Source organism: Spermophilus citellus, assembly GCF_964194105.1.
Source record: "Spermophilus citellus genome assembly, chromosome: 3".
NCBI classification, from domain to species: domain Eukaryota; kingdom Metazoa; phylum Chordata; class Mammalia; order Rodentia; family Sciuridae; genus Spermophilus; species Spermophilus citellus.
Window position 1 is genome coordinate 124955010 of NC_138184.1, and position 22373 is coordinate 124977382.

Consider the following 22373-nt stretch of genomic DNA (forward strand, 5'->3'; position numbering starts at 1 on the left):
CAAAAAAGGAAACAGATATACAAATTGTAGATGCATACAGGACACCGAGCACACAAAATCACAGTAGACCAACGCCAAGACACATTGTTATGAAGATATCCAATATACAGAACAAAGAGAAAATATTAAAAGCTACAAGAGAAAAGAGGCAGATTACATTTAGGGGTAAACCAATAAGGTTAACAACGGATTTTTCATCACAGACGCTGAAAGCGAGAAGATCCTGGAACAACGTATTTCAAACACTGAAAGACAATGGATGCCAACCAAGAATTCTGTATCCAGCAAAATTAAGCTTCAGATACGACAACGAAATAAAAATCTTTCATGATAAACAAAAGGTAAAAGAATTTGTAGCCAGAAAACCAGCATTGCAAAGCATCTTGAGCAAAACTCTACACGAGGAAGAAATGAAAAACAATAACCAAAACCATCAGCGGGAAGTGCCTCGGTAAAGACAGAGGACGGGGGGAAAGCTAATCATGGAAAAACAAACTAAATTAGAAAAAAAAAAGAGATAAATAATCAAACATGGCAGGAAGTACAAACCATATATCAATAGTAACTCTAAACGTTAATGGCTTAAACTCTCCAATAAAGCGACATAGGCTGGTAACATGGATTAAAAAAACAAATCCAACAATATGCTGCCTCCAGGAGACACATCTGATTGGAAAAGACATACACAGGCTCAAGGTAAAAGGTTGGGAAAAAATATACCACGCACACGGTCCTCGTAAGCAAGCAGCGGTGGCCATTGTCATATCGAATAAAATCAACTTCAAGACTAAGTTAATCAAAAGGGATAAGGAAGGACATTATATACTGTTAAAAGGAACCATTCACCAACAAGACATAACAATTATCAATATTTATGCACCAAATAATGGCGCTGCGACGTTCATAAAACAAACTCTCCTCAAGTTCAACAATCAAATAGACCACAACACAATAATCATGGGTGACTTCAACACACCTCTCTCACCATTGGACAGATCCTCCAAACAAAAGCTGAATAAAGAAACTATTGACCTCAATATCACAATCAATAACCTAGACTTAACTGACATATATAGAATATATCAACCATCATCAAGTGGATATACTTTTTTCTCAGCAGCACATGGATCCTTCTCAAAAATAGACCATATATTATGCCATAAGGCAACCCTCAGTAAATATAAAGGGGTGGAGTTAATACCATGCACTTTATCAGATCATAATGGAATGAAACTGGAAATCAATGATAAAAGAAGGAAGGAAAAATCCTACATCACATGGACAATGAACAATATGTTACTGAATGATCAATGGGTTACAGAAGACATAAAGGAGGAAATCAAAAAATTCTTAGAGTAAATGAAAATACAGACACAACATTCATCGCCTGGAGGTCATTCCTCAAGAAAAGGAAAAACCAACAAATAAATGAGCTCACACTTCATCTCAAAGCCCTAGAAAAGGAAGAGCAAAACAACAGCAAATGTAGCAGAAGGCAAGAATTAATTAAAATCAGAGCAGAAATCAATGAAATTTAAACAAAAGAAACTATTGAAACAATTAACAAAACTAAAAGTTGGTTCTTTGAAAAAATAAACAAATCGACAGACCCTTAGCCATGCTAACGAAGAGAAAAAGAGAGAGAACTCAAATTACTAACATACGAGATGAAAAAGGCGATATCACAACAGATGCTACAGAAATACAGAAGACAAGTAGAAATTACTTTGAAAACCTATATTCCAATAAAATAGAAGATAGTGAAGACATCGATAAATTCCTTAAGTCATATGATTTGCCCAGACTGAGTCAGGAGGATACACACAATTTAAACAGACCAATATCAATGGATGAAATAGAAGAAGCAATCAAAAGACTGCCAACCAAGAAAAGCCCAAGACCAGATGGGTACACAGCGGAGTTTTACAAAACCTTTAAAGAAGAATTAATACCAATACTTTTCAAATTATTTCAGGAAATAGAAAAAGAGGGAGCTCTACCAAATTCATTCTATGAGGCCAACATCACCCTGATTCCGAAACCAGACAAAGACACCTCAAAGAAAGAAAACTACAGACCAACATCTCTGATGAACCTAGATGCAAAAATCCTCAATAAAATTCTGGCGAATCAGATACAAAGGCACATCAAAAAAATTGTGCACCATGATCAAGTAGGATTCATCCCTGGGATGCAAGGATGGTTCAATATACAGAAATCAATAAATGTTATTCACCACATCAATAGACTTAAAGATAAGAACCATATGATCATCTTGATAGACACAGAAAAAGCATTTGACAAAGTACAGCATCCCTTTATGTTCAAAACATTAAAAAAACTAGGGATAACTGGAACTTACCTCGACATTGTAAAAGCTATCTATGCCAAGCCTCAGGTTAGCATCATTCTGAATGGAGAAAAATTGAAGGCATTCCCTCTAAAATCTGGAACAAGACAGGGATGCCCCCTATCACCACTTCAATTCAATATAGTTCTCAAAACACTGGCCAGAGCAATTAGACAGACGAAAGAAATTAAAGGCATAAAAATAGGAAAAGAAGAACTTAAATTATCACTATTTGCGGATGACATGATTCTATACCTAGAAGACCCAAAAGGGTCTATAAAAAAACTACTAGAACTAATAAATGAATTCAGCAAAGTGGCAGGATATAAAATCAACACACATAAATCAAAGGCATTTCTGTATATCAGCGACAAAACTTCTGAAACAGAAATGAGGAAAAACACTCCATTCACAATATCCTCAAAAAAAAAAAAAAAATACTTGGGAATCAACCTAACAAAAGTGGTGAAAGACCTATACAATGAAAACTACAGAACCCTAAGGAGAGAAATAGAAGAGGATCTTAGAAGATGGAAAAATATACCTTGTTCATGGATAGGCAGAACTAACATCATCAAAATGGCGATATTGGCAAAAGTTCTCTATAGGTTTAATGCAATGCCAATCAAAATCCCAATGGCATTTCTTGTAGAAATAGATAAAGCAATCGTGAAATTCATATGGAAAAATAAAAGACCCAGAATAGCAAAAACAATTCTAAGCAGGAAGTGTGAATCAGGTGGTATAGCGATACCAGACTTCAAACTATATTACAGAGCAATAGTAATAAAAACAGCATGGTACTGGTACCAGAACAGGTGGGTGGACCAATGGTATAGAATAGAGGACACAGAGACTAATCCACAAAACTACAACTATCTTATATTTGATAAAGGAGCTACAAACATGCAATGGAGAAAGGATAGCATCTTCAACAAATGGTGTTGGGAAAACTGGAAATCCATATGCAACAAAATGAAACTGAATCCCCTCCTCTCGCCATGCACAAAAGTCAACTCAAAGTGGATCAAGGAGCTAGATATCAAATCAGAGACTCTGCGCCTGATAGAAGAAAAAGTTGGCTCCGATCTACATATTGTGGGGTCGGGCTCCAAATTCCATAATAGGACACCCATAGCACAAGAGTTAATAACAAGAATCAACAAATGGGACTTTCTTAAACTGAAAAGTTTTTTCTCAGCAAGAGAAACAATAATAGAGGTAAATAGGGAGCCTACATCGTGGGAACAAATTTTTACTCCTCACACTTCAGATAGAGCCCTAATATCCAGAGTATACAAAGAACTCAAAAAATTAGACAATAAGAAAACAAATAACCCAATCAACAAATGGGCCAAGGACCTGAAATAACACTTCACAGAGGAGGACATACAATCAATCAATAAGTACATGAAAAAATGCTCACCATCTCTAGCAGTCAAGGAAATGTAAATCAAAACCACCCTAAGATACCACCTCACCCCAGTAAGATTGGCAGCCATGATAAAGTGAAACAACAATGAGTGCTGGCGAGGATGTGGGGAAAAGGGTACTCTTGTACATTGCTGGTGGGACTGCAAACGGGTGCGGCCAATTTGGAAAGAAGTATGGAGATTCCTGGGAAAGCTGGGAATGGAACCACCATTTGACCCAGCTATTGCCCTTCTCAGACTATTTCCTGAAGACCTTAAAAGAGCACACTACAGGGATACTGCCACATCGATGTTCATAGCAGCACAATTCACAATTGCTAGACTGTGGAATCAACCCAGATGCCCTTCAATAGATGAATGGATTTAAAAAAAGTGGCATTTATACACCATGGAGTATTATGCAGCACTAAAAAATGACAAAATCACAGAATTTGCAGGGAAATGGATGGCACTAGAGCAGATTATGCTTAGGGAAGCTAGCCAATCCCTAAAAAACAAATACCAAATGTCTTCTTTGATATAATGAGAGCAACTAAGAACAGAACAGGGAGGAAGAGCAGGAAGAAAAGATTAACATTAAACAGAGACATGAGGTGGGAGGGAAAGGGAGAAAAAAAGGGAAATTGCATGGAAATGGAGGGAGACCCTCATTGTCATACAAAATTACATATAAGAGGTTGTGAGGGGAATGGGATAACAAACATGGAGGGAAATGAATTACAGTTGATGGGGTAGAGAGAGAAGATGGGAGGCGAGGGGAGGGGGGATAGTAGGGGATAGGAAAGGTAGCAGAATACAACAGTCACTAATATGGCAGTATATAAAAATGTGATGTGTAACCGACGTGATTCTGCAATCTGGGGTAAAAATGGGAGTTCATAACCCACTTCAATCTAATGTATGAAATATGATATGTCAAGAGCTTTGTAATGTTTTGAACAACCAATAAAAAAATAATAATAATAATTAAAACAGAGACTCTCCTGCTCATTTTGAAGAAGAAATTGCCAGTTTTTAGAGGGATGTGTGGTTAAAACCTAAGTGTTTTTCCTAGCGACTGAGATCAGCCTTAAGTGGCATCAAACCAAAAAAAAAAAAAAAAAAAAAAAATGAGGACCTCAGTTCTGTAACCCCAAGGAGACAAATTCTTCCAGTAACCAAAATGAGCTTGGGAAACTTGAGCTCCGGAGAGCACCATCTGAGAGCATCTTTATTTCAGCCCAGCAGAGAACCCCGTTGTGTGTGCCCAGACCAGACCTCTGGTTGAAAGAAACCGCAAAGCAATAAATGAGTATGGTTTTAATTTGCTAAGTTGATGATAGTTTGTTAATAGGAAAAGAAAAGTACTATAGATTTTGGTAAGTGGAAATAGATAATTGCCATTAAAAAATACTTAATAATGTACATGTGGTTTAAAATAAGGTGTGGGCAGTGGATGGGAGAATTTCAAAGAGCATGATAAAGAAAGTCTAAATTCCTCTGGAAATGCTATTAGTAGAAAAACAAACTTTAAAGATGCTGATCAGAAAGCTCAGAAGGAAATAGGAACATGTTATCTGAAACTGGAGGAAGGATATCCTCATCTGTAGTTTAGAAGAATTTAGCACAACTGTCCTTTGCAGTTGTGTGGAAAGCAGGATGTGTAAGCAACAAAATTACAATTTAGCTAAGTAAATTTCCAAATCAAGAATTGAAGGAGCTGTCTGGTTTCTTGATGCTTATAGTAAAATGAATAAAAGCAAAACTAAAAGAAGAAAGTAAAAAAAAAATTGAAAATTCTCAGCCTCAACAAATTAGGAAAGTTGTAAAAGTCAAGAAGAGCTATTGATAGTGCTATACTTTGGATGTTGAATGTGCCCCATAGGCCCATGTGTTAAATGCTTGGTCTTCAATATGGTGCTACTGGGAGGTAGAAGAACTTTTAGGAGGTGTAACTTAGTGGGAGGTCATTAGATCATTGGAAGTGTGACACCAAAGGGAACTGTGGGACCCTCAGCCACTATTCTTCCTCTTTTGCTTCCTAGCTAGTGATATGAGTGAATTTATTCTGCCACATGCTCCTGATATGATGTGCTGCTTCACCACAAGCCCAAAGCAATGAGACCAATCAAACACACAGGAACTTCCAAAATTGGGCATTAATATAAACTTTTCTCTTATTCATCTGAGATAGTTTGTTATAGGGATGGAAAGCTCACTAACACAAATAACATGGCAGAGAACAAAGGCCAACTGTGTGACCTTTTGCTACGATTTCCAAAAGTTCAAGAGATGTGAGTATTTAGTCAAAAGAACACATTCTTTAAAAACAATTCAGAGATTAGAGGGATGTCAGAAAAACAGCAGATTAGGAGCTCTAGGCTCTAATTTCACAATAAAGAAACCAATAAACAACTACAAACTGACTAAAATGATTTTATAGGAGCTCTAGAAATCAAGCAAAAAATTATAGCAACCAAGCAAACTTCTATCCCATCTTACCCCCTAAAACAGAAAAGAAAACCATATTCAAAATGGTAGGAAATATTTCAGTGTTTTTATTTGACTCTGCCATAACTCTTCTCCGTTTTGGTGGCATTGTGAGGTGACTGCCCAATTCCTGAATCCCTCCTTTGGGGCAGAAGAGCAGAATAGAGGTTGCTTTCAAAATTCTGGCCTAATTAGGGACTACGTCAGGGATGGCATCTGTCTTGCTGGATTCAGAGTTCATACAGGAAAACAGCATTACTCAGAGTTCACAGGAGAATGGCAACAGGACTCAAGAGTTCACACAGGAAAGGAAGCAGTATCCACAGTTCACAGAGGCATGGCAGTGTGACTCAGAGTTCACACAGAAAGGGCAGCAAAACTCAGAATCCACACAGGAATGGCAGTAGAGCTCACAGTTGACACAGGAAGAGCAGCAGGGCTCACAGTGCACACAGAAATGGTCACTAGGCTCACAGTTCTCACAGGAAGGGCAGCAAGGCTTACATTCACACAGGGAGGGCAACATGACACACAATTCACACTGGAATAGCAGAATTGTTAGGATAAGAGACTTGATCCACAGAAGGCATTGGTGGACACCACAGGACAGGAAAACTAAAGAAAGTATATAGATACATGAAAGCCTGAGGCAAGAAATTATAGGTAAGAGATATATTAGAACATATTTGGCCCTGAAAAGCTAAGGTTAAGACTCTTTGAGAATCTAAAACATTTAAAACTGGTCAAGGAAATCAGAAGGGGAAAAAAAAGCACATATCTGCAGAGATCCAAAGAGCATTCATGTGCAGAAAAGAACTAAGAATACCATAAGCCTTTACCCAGGGAAATCTCAAGACTCAGGGAAACACTGAATGCCCAGTCCTTATCAAATGATTACACACACACACACACACACACACACACACACACACATTAACTCATATCATCACAACAAAAAACAAAACAAAAAAACAAGAATAAAAATAATAGAGGAATCTGACCCATGCTAATGAGAAAATTTTTTTAAAATATATATTTTATAAAGGATTTAAAAGCCCAAATAAAAAAATATATATATTGTGCAAAAGCAATCTCTGGAGAAACACATGCTAAAGATTTTAAAACAACTCCTAAATATTTGCAATAAGTTAAAGAAAAATATGGATGAAGAACTAAAGGAAATCAATAAAACAATGTACAAACCAAATGAGAACTAAGTAAAGGGATGAAGCTATTTTAACATATATGAAAGGACTAAAGAAAAATTCTGGAAATGAAAGATATAATAACTAAATTGAGAAAAAAAATCACTAGAGAAGTTCAAAAGTAGATTTGAATGGGCAGAAGAATCAAAAACATGAGGATGTCTCTGGAAATAATTGGGTCTGAAGAACAGAATGAAAAAAAAATGGAGAAGAGTGGACAGAGCCCAAGGCACATATGGAACAATATCAAGTAGACCAATACATGCATTTTGAAATTTGTAGAGACAGAAGAGAGAGAAACAAAGGCAGAAGTTTTTCCAAATTTGAGGACACAGAGATATTCTAATACATGGAGCTCAGTGAACTCCAAGTACTAGAAAGCCAAAGACCTACATCAAATGGCATTATAAACAGACTATCAAAGTCAAAGAAAAAGAGACAATCTTGAAAATATCAGGAGAAGAGAGAATGGTCCTGTACAAAGAGTGACTATCAGTAGTTATCTTAGGAGAAAACTTGCATGTCAGAAGACCGTGAATAATTAGTGACATAAAAAAGTCAAACTAATTTTTTTTTATATCTGACATAAATATTCTTCAAAAATGAAGGAGAAATTAGACAGCCACAAAAGCTAAGGAAGTACATTATTAATGGAGGTTCTCCATAAATAATGCTAAAGGGAGCCTTTAAGCTGAAATGACAGAATGATAGACAATAGCTCCCAGACACATCAGATGGAAAGTTCCATGAGAAACTCAAATGCATGTACAAACATAAGAATCATGATTACCATAATTTTGCTTTGTACTCTGCTTTTTTTATTTTCTACAGGATTCAAAAGCCCAAATCATAAAAAACTATGTCTATGTTAATAAACACATAACATATAAATAATAATTTACATAATATATATAATTTACATATACTATGCATACTTCTGACACCAGCAATTTATGTGAGTGGAGTAGAGATGCAAAGTGCTAAAGTTTTTGTATGCAACTGAAGTTAAGTTACCATTAAGTTAGATTCTTATAACTTTAGGATATTGTATCTAATCCCCTTGCTAACCACAAATAAAATATTTATAAAATACACATAAAAGCAAATGAGAACAGAACCAGAATATGTCATTATGAAAACAAAGAAACACAGGAAAGCAATGTAAGAAAAGAGGAATGACATGCTATAAAGCACACTGAAAACAAATGGCAAAATGCAAAATAAGGGCTACCTATCCAGAATTGCCTTATATAGATAAAACTCTCTAATCAAAGGTATAGATTGGCAGCATTGATTATAAAAAAGATTCAGCTATATTACTGTCTTCATGCAAATAGTAACCAAAACAGAGCCAGCATCACCATACTAAATCATACCAAATAGGAGAAGTAGAAAGCAATTGCAAGATACAAAGAAGAATGTTAAGGTGACCCTGTCATAAGAAGAATCAATTCACCAAGAGGATATAACAATTATAAACACATAGGAGCCAAATACAAGAACTCCCAGACATAGTAAGCAAACACTGAAAGAAATGGAGATAAAAATAGACAGTTCTACATGAATAATAGGAAGCTTCAATGCCCACCTCCAATGTGGAGAGAACAACCCAACAGAACACCAAGAAAGACACAGAGAATTAAACAGCACTTAGAACAAGCATAAATAACAGACAAAATAAGTTGTTCCTCTTCAAATAGCTGAATACACTGGGATTGATATCCTGAACAAATAAACAACTTCTATGACTAAACAACAAAAACAAGCAAAAACTATGACCTCATTCAAAAATGAACAAATAATTCAATTAGACATTTCTTCAAAGGTTTATTAATGCCAACAAGCACGTGAAAAGAGATTCAACATTATTATTTATTAGTTTTAGTGAGCACATAGAGAACTCAGAATCCTTATACTTCTGCTGGAAATATTAGGTGTAGATACTCTAGATAACAACCTGTCAGTTCCCCAAATGGTTTAAATATGACCAAGCAATTGTACTCCTATATGTCCACATCAGAGAAAACACAGGTCCACAAAAATTTTGTACACAAATGTTCACAGCAACATATCTTTAATAGTAAAAAATTGGAAACAAACCAAATACCCATCAACTCCTGAATAAACCAACAAAATGTGGTATAATAGACCAATATTTGGCAATCAAAAGAAGTGAAGTACTGAGTGATATGTGCTACAATGTGAGTAAACTTTGAAAAAAAAATATGCTGAGTGAAAGAAGCAAGTCCCAAAGGACACATATAATTGCATTTATATGAAGTGTCCAGAATAGGTAAGCCTATAAAAATATGAAGGATGAGGTTTCCTAAGGCTGCAGGGGACAGGCATATTGTACAGTGATGCCCCAGTGATAGGAGGTTCTTTTTACAGTAATGAAAATGGTCTAAGGTAGATTGTGGTTATGGATGCAAAACTGTGAAGGCCACTAAATTGCACACTTGAAATGAATGAACCATGGAACATGTGAAGTATATCTCAAGAAAACTGTTATAAAGGAAAAAAGATATGCTTGACATAATAATCATTGGGAAAATTCAAACTAAAACTATAATAAAAACTATTAAGCACCTATTTTAATTACTAAAATACATAGTTTTAAAAATGTGACAATAACGAGAGCTACAAAGGAAAATAGCAATTATTTCACTCACACAGTAATGGAGAGAACACATTAAATATCTATTAAAAACAATGGCGGGGGGGGGGAGTACCAGAGATTGAATGCAGTGATGTTTAACCACTGAGCCCCATCCTGAGCCCTTTTTTTATTTTTTATTTTGAAAGAAGGTCTTGCTAAGTTGCTTAGGGCCTTGCTAAATTGCTGAGGCTGGCTTTGAACTTACATCTACCTGCCTCCGCTTCTCCAGCTGTTGGAATTACAGGCATGTGCAATGCACCAGGATAAAAACATTTTAACATACTTATTCCAGTGATTTATTCATGGATCTGTATCCCATGTCTGATGTCTTTAAAGAGAGGCTCCAAGTCTTATAACTCTCCAGTTCCTGGAGCCCTGTCCTCTTTGGTAACTTGTTGCTAGTAAGTATGGTTGGAATTGAATTGAATCAGAACTACAGTCTCACACTTAGAAACCAAATCTTGATTCTGTCCAGTCATCCTTAAGGCCTATATATAAGGAAGTCTGCATACAAAAGTGAGAACAATTTTTATCTAAGTGGACACTTCTCCATGTAGTTTTCTAAACCCATTACCCACAAAGTTCCTGCAGACATAGGCCTGCCACAAATACAGACTACATTGGTCAATTTGTCATGAAGGTAAAGCAAGATGAACAGTGTTCCTTATTCTAACCGTATATACTGAGAAATTTCTGATATAAGTTCTGCAGAAAAGATCAAATTGCCTCATAAACACACAGTTGTCGGTTTCAAATCAGACAAAACTCTAAGCTTTTAATGTTTGACCTCTATGCACTTAAGTCCCCCTTGCTATCTAGTCCCATAGGCTCTGGTTACTCCAATTTTCAAACAAAGGATGGTATGTAAGGTCAAAGACATTGTTCTTCTAACTGAAATATAAAATAAAATAAATAACTAAATAAACAAACAAGCCCAAACAAAACACCACTCTTCACTTACAATACGCAGAAGAAGGTCCAGTGGGTCTCTGGTTCTGAGGCTGTAAGTGGGTCCCCGGAGCAATATGAGATTTCTTACTGGAGTCTTGCAAAAGCATCAAAAATACCTTTTTGGAAAAAAAAAAAAAGAAAGAAAAAAGAAAGATGCATGTTTTATGATTCTCCCCACATTACATTTCTTTTGCCTCAACCACCCAATGAGGTCATAACAACAGCATCCATCAAACATACTCCATATTTCATTTAATTGGTATAAATCTAAGGCCACCTGGTTCTCAGCAGGTTGGTCAATAGACTGCTCATAATATGCAAAGATGAATGTAACTTGACCTTGAACCTTAGGACCCATACATGCTGGCAGAAGCTGGTCAAATCACAAACAGCAGAAGGCAGAGGGAGAGAAGGAGGGAGGGAAATCAGTAATAGGATATATCCAATTCAAATCAAATTTGTGGCTCACTGTGCCAGCATCTTAGAAACTCACAGGTGAATCATACGATAAATGTGAAGTCACAATTTAAATCATTCACAATTTATTTAGAGTAAATGGCAAAAAAAATCCCCACTGAAAGTATGCTCTCCCCACTGAAAGTATGCTCTCCATGTACCATTTCACTACAGCAGTTAATTTAAGTAACTTGTTTGAAGTCAATGAGTAGTTAGCAGTGGAAGCAGAAGCCCAACTGTGTGTTGGGATCTGTGTGTTCAGATTCAAAGCAACAAGAGCATGATGAAGAAGGAAGAGTGTAGCTAAAACAAAGGGGGATGTGGTGGGCTGGGGACACTGAGGCTTTTGAACTGCACCAAGAAACCTGGCAGGGATTTATGAAAAGATGAAGAGAGAATCCCTAACACACATATTGGGCAGAGTGCAAGAAGAGGGCACATTGGTCCATGCATAGAAGTTGAAAGAGCCTCGGCCCTGCAGCAGTGCAGCCCTGTGGTCAAGGGCTGAGACTCCACTGTTGGCAACATTTGCACCACCTCACCAACTAACAGTGTGGACTGTCTTGTCTGTAAAAAGGCCTAATGACAACAGTAGTGTAAGTTCACTAGAAGCTGATTGTAAAGGACTTGGTTACAGACTCTGGAACCAGGTAGTAGCTATCCTATCACTCATGTCTTTAGCCAAGATTTAAGGAACATCTTCTTTTTTTTTTTTTTTTTTTTTTAAGAGAGAGTGATAGAGGGAGAGGGAGAGAGAGAATTCTTCAATATTTATTTTTTAGTTATCGGTGGACACAACATGGTTGTTTGTATGTGGTGCTGAGGATCGAACCCAGGCCGCACGCTTGCCAGGCGAGCGCGCTACCACTTGAGCCACATCCCCAGCCCCATCTTCTTTTTTTTTTAATATTTATTTATTTATTTATTTTTGTTTTCGGCAGACACAACATCTTTGTTTGTATGTGGTGCTGAGGATCGAACCCAGGCCACACGCATGCCAGGTGAGTGCGCTACCGCTTGAGCCACATCCCCAGCCCCAAGGAACATCTTCTATGGGTCATACACCAAGTGAGGCATGTCTCCTTTGGGGTCATCTGTGCATGTGCTTCCATCCCTCCTAATTGTGTATACATCCAAAATAACTGAGCTCATGGCCCTGGACCCACTTTAAGGGGTACAGTTCCATTGACCATCAACAGGTACCTCACATTCAATGTGTCCATACCCTCCCTGAATTTCTGATTTCTGTAAATATCATCATCATTCTGATCCCATTAAATAAGCCAAAAGGCATGACTGTCTCTGTTTATTACTGAGAAGCCCCCAGTCCACAGGGGATAACAAAGGAAGGGCCCCAGAGAGAAGCAGCAGAGAGCAAGCAGGCCTGTAGAGAGAGGCATACAACCTCTCTGCATGTGGTTAATTAGTTTGGATGGAATCCTACTGAGCAAAACCTGCATCCACAACAATGGTGAAGGTCAGGAGATTTCATTAGATCAGATGCAGTTACCTTCATCTGAAAGATAACACTCTTTTCCTTTTCCCAATAACACCTCCAGGAAAGACTGCAAACCTCACAACCACTGCAAATAATAAGGAAGATGATGATTCATAACAACATTCTGAGTGTGTGCCAGCCATGTGGCCTTGAACAAACTATTTTACCACTTTGTGACTTAGTTTCCCAGCATGGTAAGTGATAATAAGATGATACATATTACAGGATTACTGTAAACAGTAAAAAATGCATTCACAGGGAGAGTGGTAAGAACCACTCCTGGCATACAAGAAATGGGAAATGTCTGGTTCTAAGGGTATCCAGAGAATGTTCATGATATATGCATACTCCATCATGAAATCAATCCAGTGAGACAACTATTTGTTATCACCACTTAATAAGATGATGGCACTAAAGTTTAGTGCAGTGAGTGTTCACCTAGTGCATTTATAAAGAACTGAAATTATAAACAACAGAAGTAGTATGAGTCAAGAATTGTTCACTGAGGAAGAATTTTCCTTCTTATTTCATTCTAAATGGAATTTTTATTTAATGGTCACATGTACCAGTGAATATTATAAGCATTTTTTTACAATAAAATATGCATTTAAAAAAAATATTTACCAATCCTTTTTTGAATTTTCCATCTCTTCCTGTTCTCATGAAAAAGGCTCTGTGCCATCGTGAGTGAATGTGTCTGAAATGTGTGTCACACGTGCATATATATCTGTGTGTCGAAAGAAGAAACAAGGAGCAGAGTTCTTGTTCTCAATAATTTCACAGATCAGTGGAGGATGTGAGCCTAATACAAGACAACACTAAGAATCAAGGTACCTTGTGTCAGAATTTCTTCAATTTGGCATGTGAAAGGTGAAGAGCATACCTAAGAAAATAAGAATGTGATGAGTGCCATCTAGTGTTCAATTACCTTAACTACAGGCACATTAACCAGAAGTCTCTAAGAAATGAAAGAAACCATCAAAAGAAGCCCAACAAACAGAGTTGATAAAGGTCACATTTATCAAAAACAATATGATACTGATCGCTGTAGTCAAAAATATGAGCTCTTCCTAGCAGATAGTATGTATTCTTTTAGCTGTAATTCTCATGCTAAATGAAAGCACTCAGACAGATACTGTGAAACTGCTACTGGTAAATGTCTCATGGAACCCTAACACCCAGAATAGAACATTACCAGGGATGTAATGGATGATGTTTAAAAAGATTCTGAAAATTACACTGAGTTTGGAAAATGGAAGGTTCACATTATAACATTAATATTTTCTTTACTATCTGATAAATATCTTCTAGTAAAAACTTTACATCTTTATCATATTTAAAGGCCAAATCTTCTCAAAAGACTGTTTAGACAGTCAAAGCAGGATAACATGTTTTCTTTCATTTGTACAATTATAAAGAGGTGTAAAATTTTTTTGCAAAAAAAAAAGACAAAAAAAAAAAAAAAAAAAAAACACCTCCCATTAAGAATGTGAAAGGCCTTCCAACACAAACCTTTCTTCCAAAAAGATAGCTTTGGCAAATCCATAGGAAGCTATTTGAAAGCAGGGTAAAAGTATAACATCTCAGCCACATTTCCCACAGTTTAAGAAGAACTTCTATTTGTGTGCTTGATATAAATTGATATTATGCATATACATATCTTCCTCCTCCTTGTATGCATTTTTCTCACATTGAATTGAATGGAGGCCTTAGACCAACTCACATGGACCAAATAAAAACTATGCCTGCCTCTTTTATAAAAAGGACAAGAAAGTTGTTTTCAATCTTATCTAAAATATAGCTTTAAATTCAGTGCCTATGAGATTTCTGCTCCTTCTCCTCAGGGGACAATAAATTCAACACTCTGGGGATTCTTCATCTGGGAACTTTGTCTTCTTAATTTAAAAGAGCTTTAGGGTCTACGTATCTATGATGGCCCAGTGTCATCTCAACCCTGATGTGCTATCAATCCCTCAGACTGGAGTGTAGTGGTTCCTCCTTCTATATTCTCTGTTTAAAGGGCATTGTCAAATAGTGTTAGACCCTAGATGTGATCCACATTTAAAGCGTCAGTATGATGGACTATATCCTGGAGATGGTCAGCACAAGGTGCCTTTTGGCTTAGATGCCGGAGAAGTTGACGAAGTTGACAAAACTTCTGTAAGAAAATGACAGACTAGAAATTACAGAGTCCAATTGAGTGATGGCATTAACAGAAGAATTTCCAAACTTTAGCCAGAATGTAACAAAGACTGTATTCTTTTAGTTTCCCCAAAGTGATAGGTTTTCTTGCTTGTTTCTGCTTTTGTTTTTCAAAAGAAAACGATGGCACCATGTGAAGAACTTAGATGATAAACATGAAAGGTACCTCCAGTCTCCAAATACAGGACTCTTAGCAGATTGTTTCTTGTTATGCTACACAATGCAATGGTGCAATTACAAGATTGTATTACTATATAGCAATTCGTAGGAGTTTCCTATTGTGGCCATAACACATCAGCATAACATGCTGACTTATGACAATATAAATATAAATGGGCCTTCCTGAACTAAAATTAAGGGAGGATACTCCCCCCTCCCTTTTCCAGCTTCTAGTGGCCACCTGTATTCTTTGACTTGTGGCCACCCTCATCTTATAAGCTCATCACTCAGAAACCGCTCCGTGATGACATCATCTTTTGCCTATCTGAGCTTCCCACATTCCTCTTACTTATAAGTAAGATCATTTGATCACATCAGGCAACCCACATAACTCAGGAGTATCTTCCCATTTCAAGGTTCATGCTACTGACACAGTAGGTAGAGTGGAAAATTGGGGAGTCCAACCCAATTAAATTCTAGTTTCTGATCTTAGTCAACTCATTACCATCTTGGATTCAGTCTGCACAGGTGTGGGGAACAAATCAGATAAGATGTAAAAAAGTCAACTCTAGGTCAGACTTGGGCCCTACAACATTCCACAATGCATCTTTATAAATGGAAAATGCAAGGATGGGCCCCAGCTTTCCAGCCTGAGGGATGGATAGCTCGGTGTTCAGAAGACACCAGGCTGTCAAAAATATTGAACTTTGAGGCTGTTTTAAATTAAGAAATCCTAAGTCCCAAAATGAAGCATCCTCAAAATATTAAATGTAATGTGTCTTTTTAAAAACAAGAAAAAGTGATATATCACCGAGAGAAGTAGAAAACAGTTTCTCCATAAAGGTAGGATATGCTTCCTTTTCTTCTTTTCTCCATCTCTCTTTCCTTCCTCCCTTCTTTCTCCCCCTCCCTACCTGGTGACAGAAGCACAAGATTAGTAAATGGGACCAGCATAAAGTGGGATGGTAGTGGGGCCGGTTCCCACAGGAGGGCCACAGGTAGCACAGCACTGTAGAGAGTTTGGCAGATTGGCTGCATATAGGAGAATAGAGCAGGTTCAGGAACACTGAAAATGATAGAGTCAAGTTTATAACAAATAAGGAAAGAGGAAATGCTGAATGGATGCTGTGCTACTGGGTTGAAATTGAGCTTGCGGTTTTCCTTATTTAGGTAGAACAAGAAGCAAATAAAGACATGACTCTCTTACTTAATCCAAGTGAGAACCCACTAGCAATCCCCAATTGCCATGTGCATACAGAGAAGCTAGGAGTTCTTGGAGAAATGGCTGATTCTGGCACCAGGGCTAGAAGGCTCAGAGTGATCCTAGAGCATCTTGTTCCATCAGAAAGTAAGAAAATTTTCAAAGAAGAAATGGGGGATGTATTATAAGGCATAGAAGCCAAAGTTAAGGAGTTCCCATTCCTAAACCTGCTGGGATATGATCATTGAAATAAATAATTATCATAATGAACCGTACGTAGATCATTGAATAAAATAAAAAGCTGTGAGTTACTACTGATATAAATAAGTAATTCAGTAAAGAGACAGTTCATCCTCCAAATAATGCCAACTGGATGAAACATGTGGAATGAATGATAGAATTACAAAAATCACCATGTGGCAAATGGCATAATAATAATTAATTTGGGCAAGGAATATCAATGGATGTGGAAACTGGTGGGTGAAAAAAAAGTAGAATTTAGAGAATCTTAAATGTTTTTTTAAAAAAAATAATAAAGAAGAAAGGAAATTAAACTTCAAGTGAAGCCTGCAGACATCGCCTCACCTGGGTAATCCTGGGTCTCCTCACCAGCACCATCGGCCAAGCCATTGGGATCAAGGAGACACACATCACTCCTACAATATTCCTGACAAAAATGCACAGCCTGACCCAAGGAAATAAGGCAAACCTAAATTGAAGTTCACTGTGCAAAAATCATGGCTCTGCAGTGTTGAAAAATACTGAGGTAACAAAAGTCGAGTAATCAGAAGTTTTGCAGACTCACAGTGACTCAGGAGGATACAACCAGGCACAGATCATGATCCTGGATCTCAGCTTTGCTCTTAAAGGCATGACACAAATGACATTTGAATGGGTGAACTGAGTAGAAAAACTTTGTTCTTTTTGTACCCCAAAAGTAAGGAAAAAAATTAAAAACAGATCAAACTCTACTCTGAACCTGGTTTTCATCCAAAGTCCATCCCTAAATTCTATGTGCAATGGGGACCACTGAGTCACACACCCAAGGAACATCTACAGCCCTCTTGACAATGCTGTAAAGAGAACCCACTCACCAAGCAACCTGGATGGGAAGAAACTGCCCATCTCTCACAGGCAATCTGACCATCTATCGTATTACTCAAACTTCAAAATTAATTAACATATACTTCTAAAATTTGCTGTATTTACATGATGCAAAAAATAAAAATAAATAAAAAACCTTGTCTTGGAGATTTCTGAAAAGGACTCTATATGCATAGCCACACTCTCCAGCTCTCCGTGGTCCCCAGTCCCACACAGATTGAACCTCATTCCTTGCCAGCATTCTCCTTAGCTCCAAGCACTGGAGTAGAAAGTACTAATGCCTTTATAAAATTGAGGCACACTCCAATATCAAATCTCAACTTTCATAGCTTGTGGGTATATTTAGAGACCATGATATGAAATTTGTTGTATTTTAATGCCGCAGTCCAGCTGGGCAATATAACTGGGAGGTAACAAGCAACTTGAAGGTTGAAGCAGGAACTGCTTTATTGCGGGGAAACTCAGCGGGAACTGAGCGGGAACTCAAGGTAGCAGGCACCCAAGGTAGCAGGAGCCACTTTATTGCAAAACAGCAGAGGTATATAGACCTAACTGATTGCACACAGCTTGACTCAATTAACATCATCTAGGTACAGTAGTCAGCCAAGAAGGAATCTCCACCAACTTAATGGCTCCAGTGGCGTTGCCTCACAAACCACTCCTCCTGGCAAACTGCCAGGTGCCATCTTGACTTGATTTGCGGTCCCCAACACTTTAAAAATGAAATCTGTTTTCTAACTGCATAGAGAGAGAGAGTCAGGAGAGTTACTTGGCAGGTCCTCCCCACTCCAGGAAAGTCATCAGACAAAATGCAGATGAACAAAGGAAAAACAGGAAGGGTTCTGGACCAGCCACACCAACTGTGGGTTGATGGCAGACATGAGCAGGCAAAATCAGTGATCATAAGTGTGAAGAGATGAAATTGGTTGAGATAGACATTTTATAAGTTATGCCAAACAAAAGAAAATTCTTGAAAGGCACTTAATCTTTTTCCAATTTGAGATATGTTTCTCAAGCAGATCCAAATATACTATAATATCACAATTTGTTATATCTCATATATATTTTATGTAGTCCAAATCCTTTGCCTGTTGTTGCACTGAAGACAAGTACCTTCTTCTTTTTTTTTAACATCTGTGTGTGGAAAGGGAGAAAAAGAGAGATATACAGGATCTCATAAATCAATATTTATTTAGGACCTATTATGTACAAAGCACGTACTAAATGTAGAAGGTGGAAATTTCTAAAAGAAACTGAGAAACACGTATTACACCTCCAAAGAAATTGAGCAACTCATTCTATGGCTTCTAATTGGATTTGTTATTGGGGTGACGCATCAAGAGTGTGCATCCTGGTCAAAGAAAAATCCACCTGCAGAGGCAAGCTGCATGAATTCTTTTAAGAAGTAGAAATGGTCGTGGGAATTAAACCGATCTGTATTTTAATTGTGGGGATTGTTTCATACCTTTATGCATTTGTCAGACTCATAGAATAGATTTTACTGTGTGGAATTAAATAAATATTTATTTTTAAGAAACAGAGCACAAAGAGGAGGAGAATTAATTTTTTTTCCAAAAAGAACATGGATGAATAAAGTATAAATAGTGATAATGTTGGAGAAGAAAATGAATACTAAACAGAAATAGAAATTTGTAAGAAATATAGGATAAAATGAAATTTTTAGAAGTTATGTTCTAATGGAAAACCTGATGCGACATTAGAAATACAGAGAGATTAAAATACAGCAAGGTTTGACCACAGAATAGATCACTGCACATGCATGATAGATCCAAATAGTGGTGAAATATTGATATGTTCTCATCTTTGTGTACTACCTTGCAATGTATAGTCTAAAATCATTGTTATGATTATTTGACACAAGCAAATAATTATTAGATTATTAGACACAAGCAAAACATTTATGTGGAAGTTAGGGAAGATATTCCCGTTTTAGAGGCAAGAAAAATTAAGTTAACAAAGAACTTGCCAAGTGTGGTGGCACACCCCTGGAAACCCAGTGGCTCAGGAGGCTGAGGCAGAAGCATTGTGAGTTCAAAGCCAGCCTCAGCAAAAATGAGGCACTAAGAAACTCAGTGAGACCCTGTCTCTAAATAAAAATAGGGCTGGAGATGTGGTCCAGTGGCCAAGTGCCCCTGAGTTCAATCCCGGGTACAACCCCTACCTCAAAAAAAAAAAAAAAAAAAAAGAAACAAAGAACTCTTAAGTGTCAACAATATCAAAATAAATAAATAACACCATTAAATTTTTGGTCAAAGACCATAATAGACACCTCACTAAAGAAGATATGCAGATGAAAAATAAGCATAGGAAAAGATACTCCACATCATATGTCATCATGAAAATGCAAATTAAAACAACAGTGTGGTCCCACCACTTGACCATCAGAACAGCTAAAATCAGAAGACAACACTGAATGCTGGAGAGAGAGGATGGGGAGAAACAGGCACTCTCCTTCATTTGTGGTGGTAACACAAAATGCTAAAGACACTTTGGAGGACAATCTGGTTGTTTCTTACAACACTATCATGCTTTTACTACATGCCTCAGTAATTGCAGTCCTGGGTATTTACCCAAATGAGTTAAAATTTTATGTCTACACAAAACCCTGCGCACAGATGTTTAAAGTAGCTTTATTCATCATAGTCAAAACTTGTGAAGCAAACAAGGTGTTTGTTCTTCAGTCGGTGAGTGGATAATCTGTGGTTCATCCAGAATATGGAATACCGTTCAGCACTTAAAAGAAAAGAGCTATCAGACCATGAAAAGTCATAGAGGAAAGTGAAATACATGTTATTAAGTGAAAGAAACCAATCTGAAAAGGTTACATACTGCCTGCTTCCCAACTCTGACACCCTGGAAAAGGTGAAAGTATGGAGACATTAAAAAGATCAGGGCTAACAAGAGGTTTGGTGGGAGAGAGGAATGAAAAATCAAAACACAAAGAGTTTTAGGACAGTGAAACTCTCTGTATAATGCTATAATATTAAACAGATGTCATTATACACGTGTCCAAAGCCACAGAATGTGAATTTACCTTAGGTTACTAAGGTAAATTACAGGCTCTGGCTGATGGTGATGTGTCAATGTGGGTTCATCAATTGTATCAAATGTATCATTTTGTGGGGAAGATTGATAGTGGGAGAAGCTGGGTGAGGGTTAGTGAGGGATGGTTAAATGGGAATCTTTTTGTACTTTCCGCTCAATTTTGCTATAATCCTAAAAGTGCTTATCCAAGTTCATCACATCACTACAGTCAATATCCTCACCCTGATTCCCAGCCCCCTTCCACTGCACATGAAGAGACTAGGAAGGGGGTCAGTTAGGAAATCTCAAATGTGAGTGGGAGGCATTGGTTTTGTTTTAAAATGATGAAAAGATTGAGACAGATGGTCAAAAGCATACAGGGGCACAAATGTGTATGATAGTTTTTGAAATCAGTTATTTGACACCATCACAGGACTTTAGGTTTATATCTATGGACCCAGTAATTTCTGGGAATTGATCCACAGAGATGGTGGTGGACCCTGTTCATAATTTTTGCATCATCTTATTGGTAAAATCAGAAAACAGGAAACAACCTAAGTATCCCCCACAACAGGAAAGTGAGTAACTGTAGAACCGAGTCCTTTATAATAGAAAATGTTGCCAGGAAAATAGAAACTGCTTAAGAGAAATATTGTTGATTGGGTAACTTCTGTCAAAAATGATATATACACAGAGATTTCAAATCTGGTTTAAATGTCTGGGCATGGCAGGACTGACAGTACAACAAGTTTTTAATAGGCCACAGCTATCCAGGGAGGAGAATGAGGAAGAGAACAGACGTTGAGAGAAGTTGTCGTTGTACCAGGAGAAGGTGGGCATGAAATCTGGTGAATAAAAAAGCAAAGCAGAAGCCAGGGGATGGAAACAGGGAACAGCCCAGAAAACAGAGCAAGGTTCCAGCTCCTAAGATTTTGCACTCCTGTGTGAGAGCCCCTGAGCAGGATTCTCCTCCATTGTAGAGGTGCTGTGCAGGACAGACCAGGCCTTGGGGACTGTCTCAGTTTAGTGGCTACTCCTGAGATATCTCCCTTGATTTTCTGTGCAAGGATTTGCATATGGTTTGAGTGTGTCTCCCTAAGGTTCATGTGTGGGAGTCCTGGTCCCCAGTGTGGTAGTATTGAGAGGTAGTGGAACCTTTAAGAGGTGAGGTCTATCAGATATGATTGGTCACAAGCACCTTCACAATGAAATTGATAATGGATGAAAAGAATGGGTTGGGTCTCAGAGATTGGTTCCTGAGAAAATAGATTGTTATAAGAGTGAACCCAGCTTCTCCCTACCCTCTCCTATCACGATTCCATCTGCCAATATTATGATATAGTCAATAGGTCTTTCATGAGACTCAACAAGGTGATTCTACCCAATCTTGGACTTTCATTAATTTAAGCTTTATAAACCTCTTTCCTCTTATGATACTCAGCCTCAGGTATTTTGTTACAACAATGGAAAACTTATTATGATGAATTGAAGGAACAGCATCTACCTACGTGCCATGCACCATGCTAAGACTTCCATCAACCCCATTTGTGGCTCTCTTAATGATTCCCAGTTTACAATCAAGGGCACTCTATGTGGCAAGGTTGTTCCATAGAGAGACCATGCATAATTGATAGTGTAGAT

General features: G+C 37.5%; 1 protein-coding gene across 1 annotated transcript in view; it reads right to left on the reverse strand.

Moving 5' to 3' along the window:
- Positions 1-22373, reverse strand: part of ABCA13 (ATP binding cassette subfamily A member 13) — a gene marked incomplete at both ends in the record, with an annotated part of 438366 nt that overhangs the window by 189050 nt on the left and 226943 nt on the right. The window contains one exon of the mRNA XM_081283275.1: positions 11078-11183. Within this exon, the coding sequence (XP_081139401.1) occupies positions 11078-11183 (106 nt within the window). The remainder of the gene's footprint in view (positions 1-11077; positions 11184-22373) is intronic.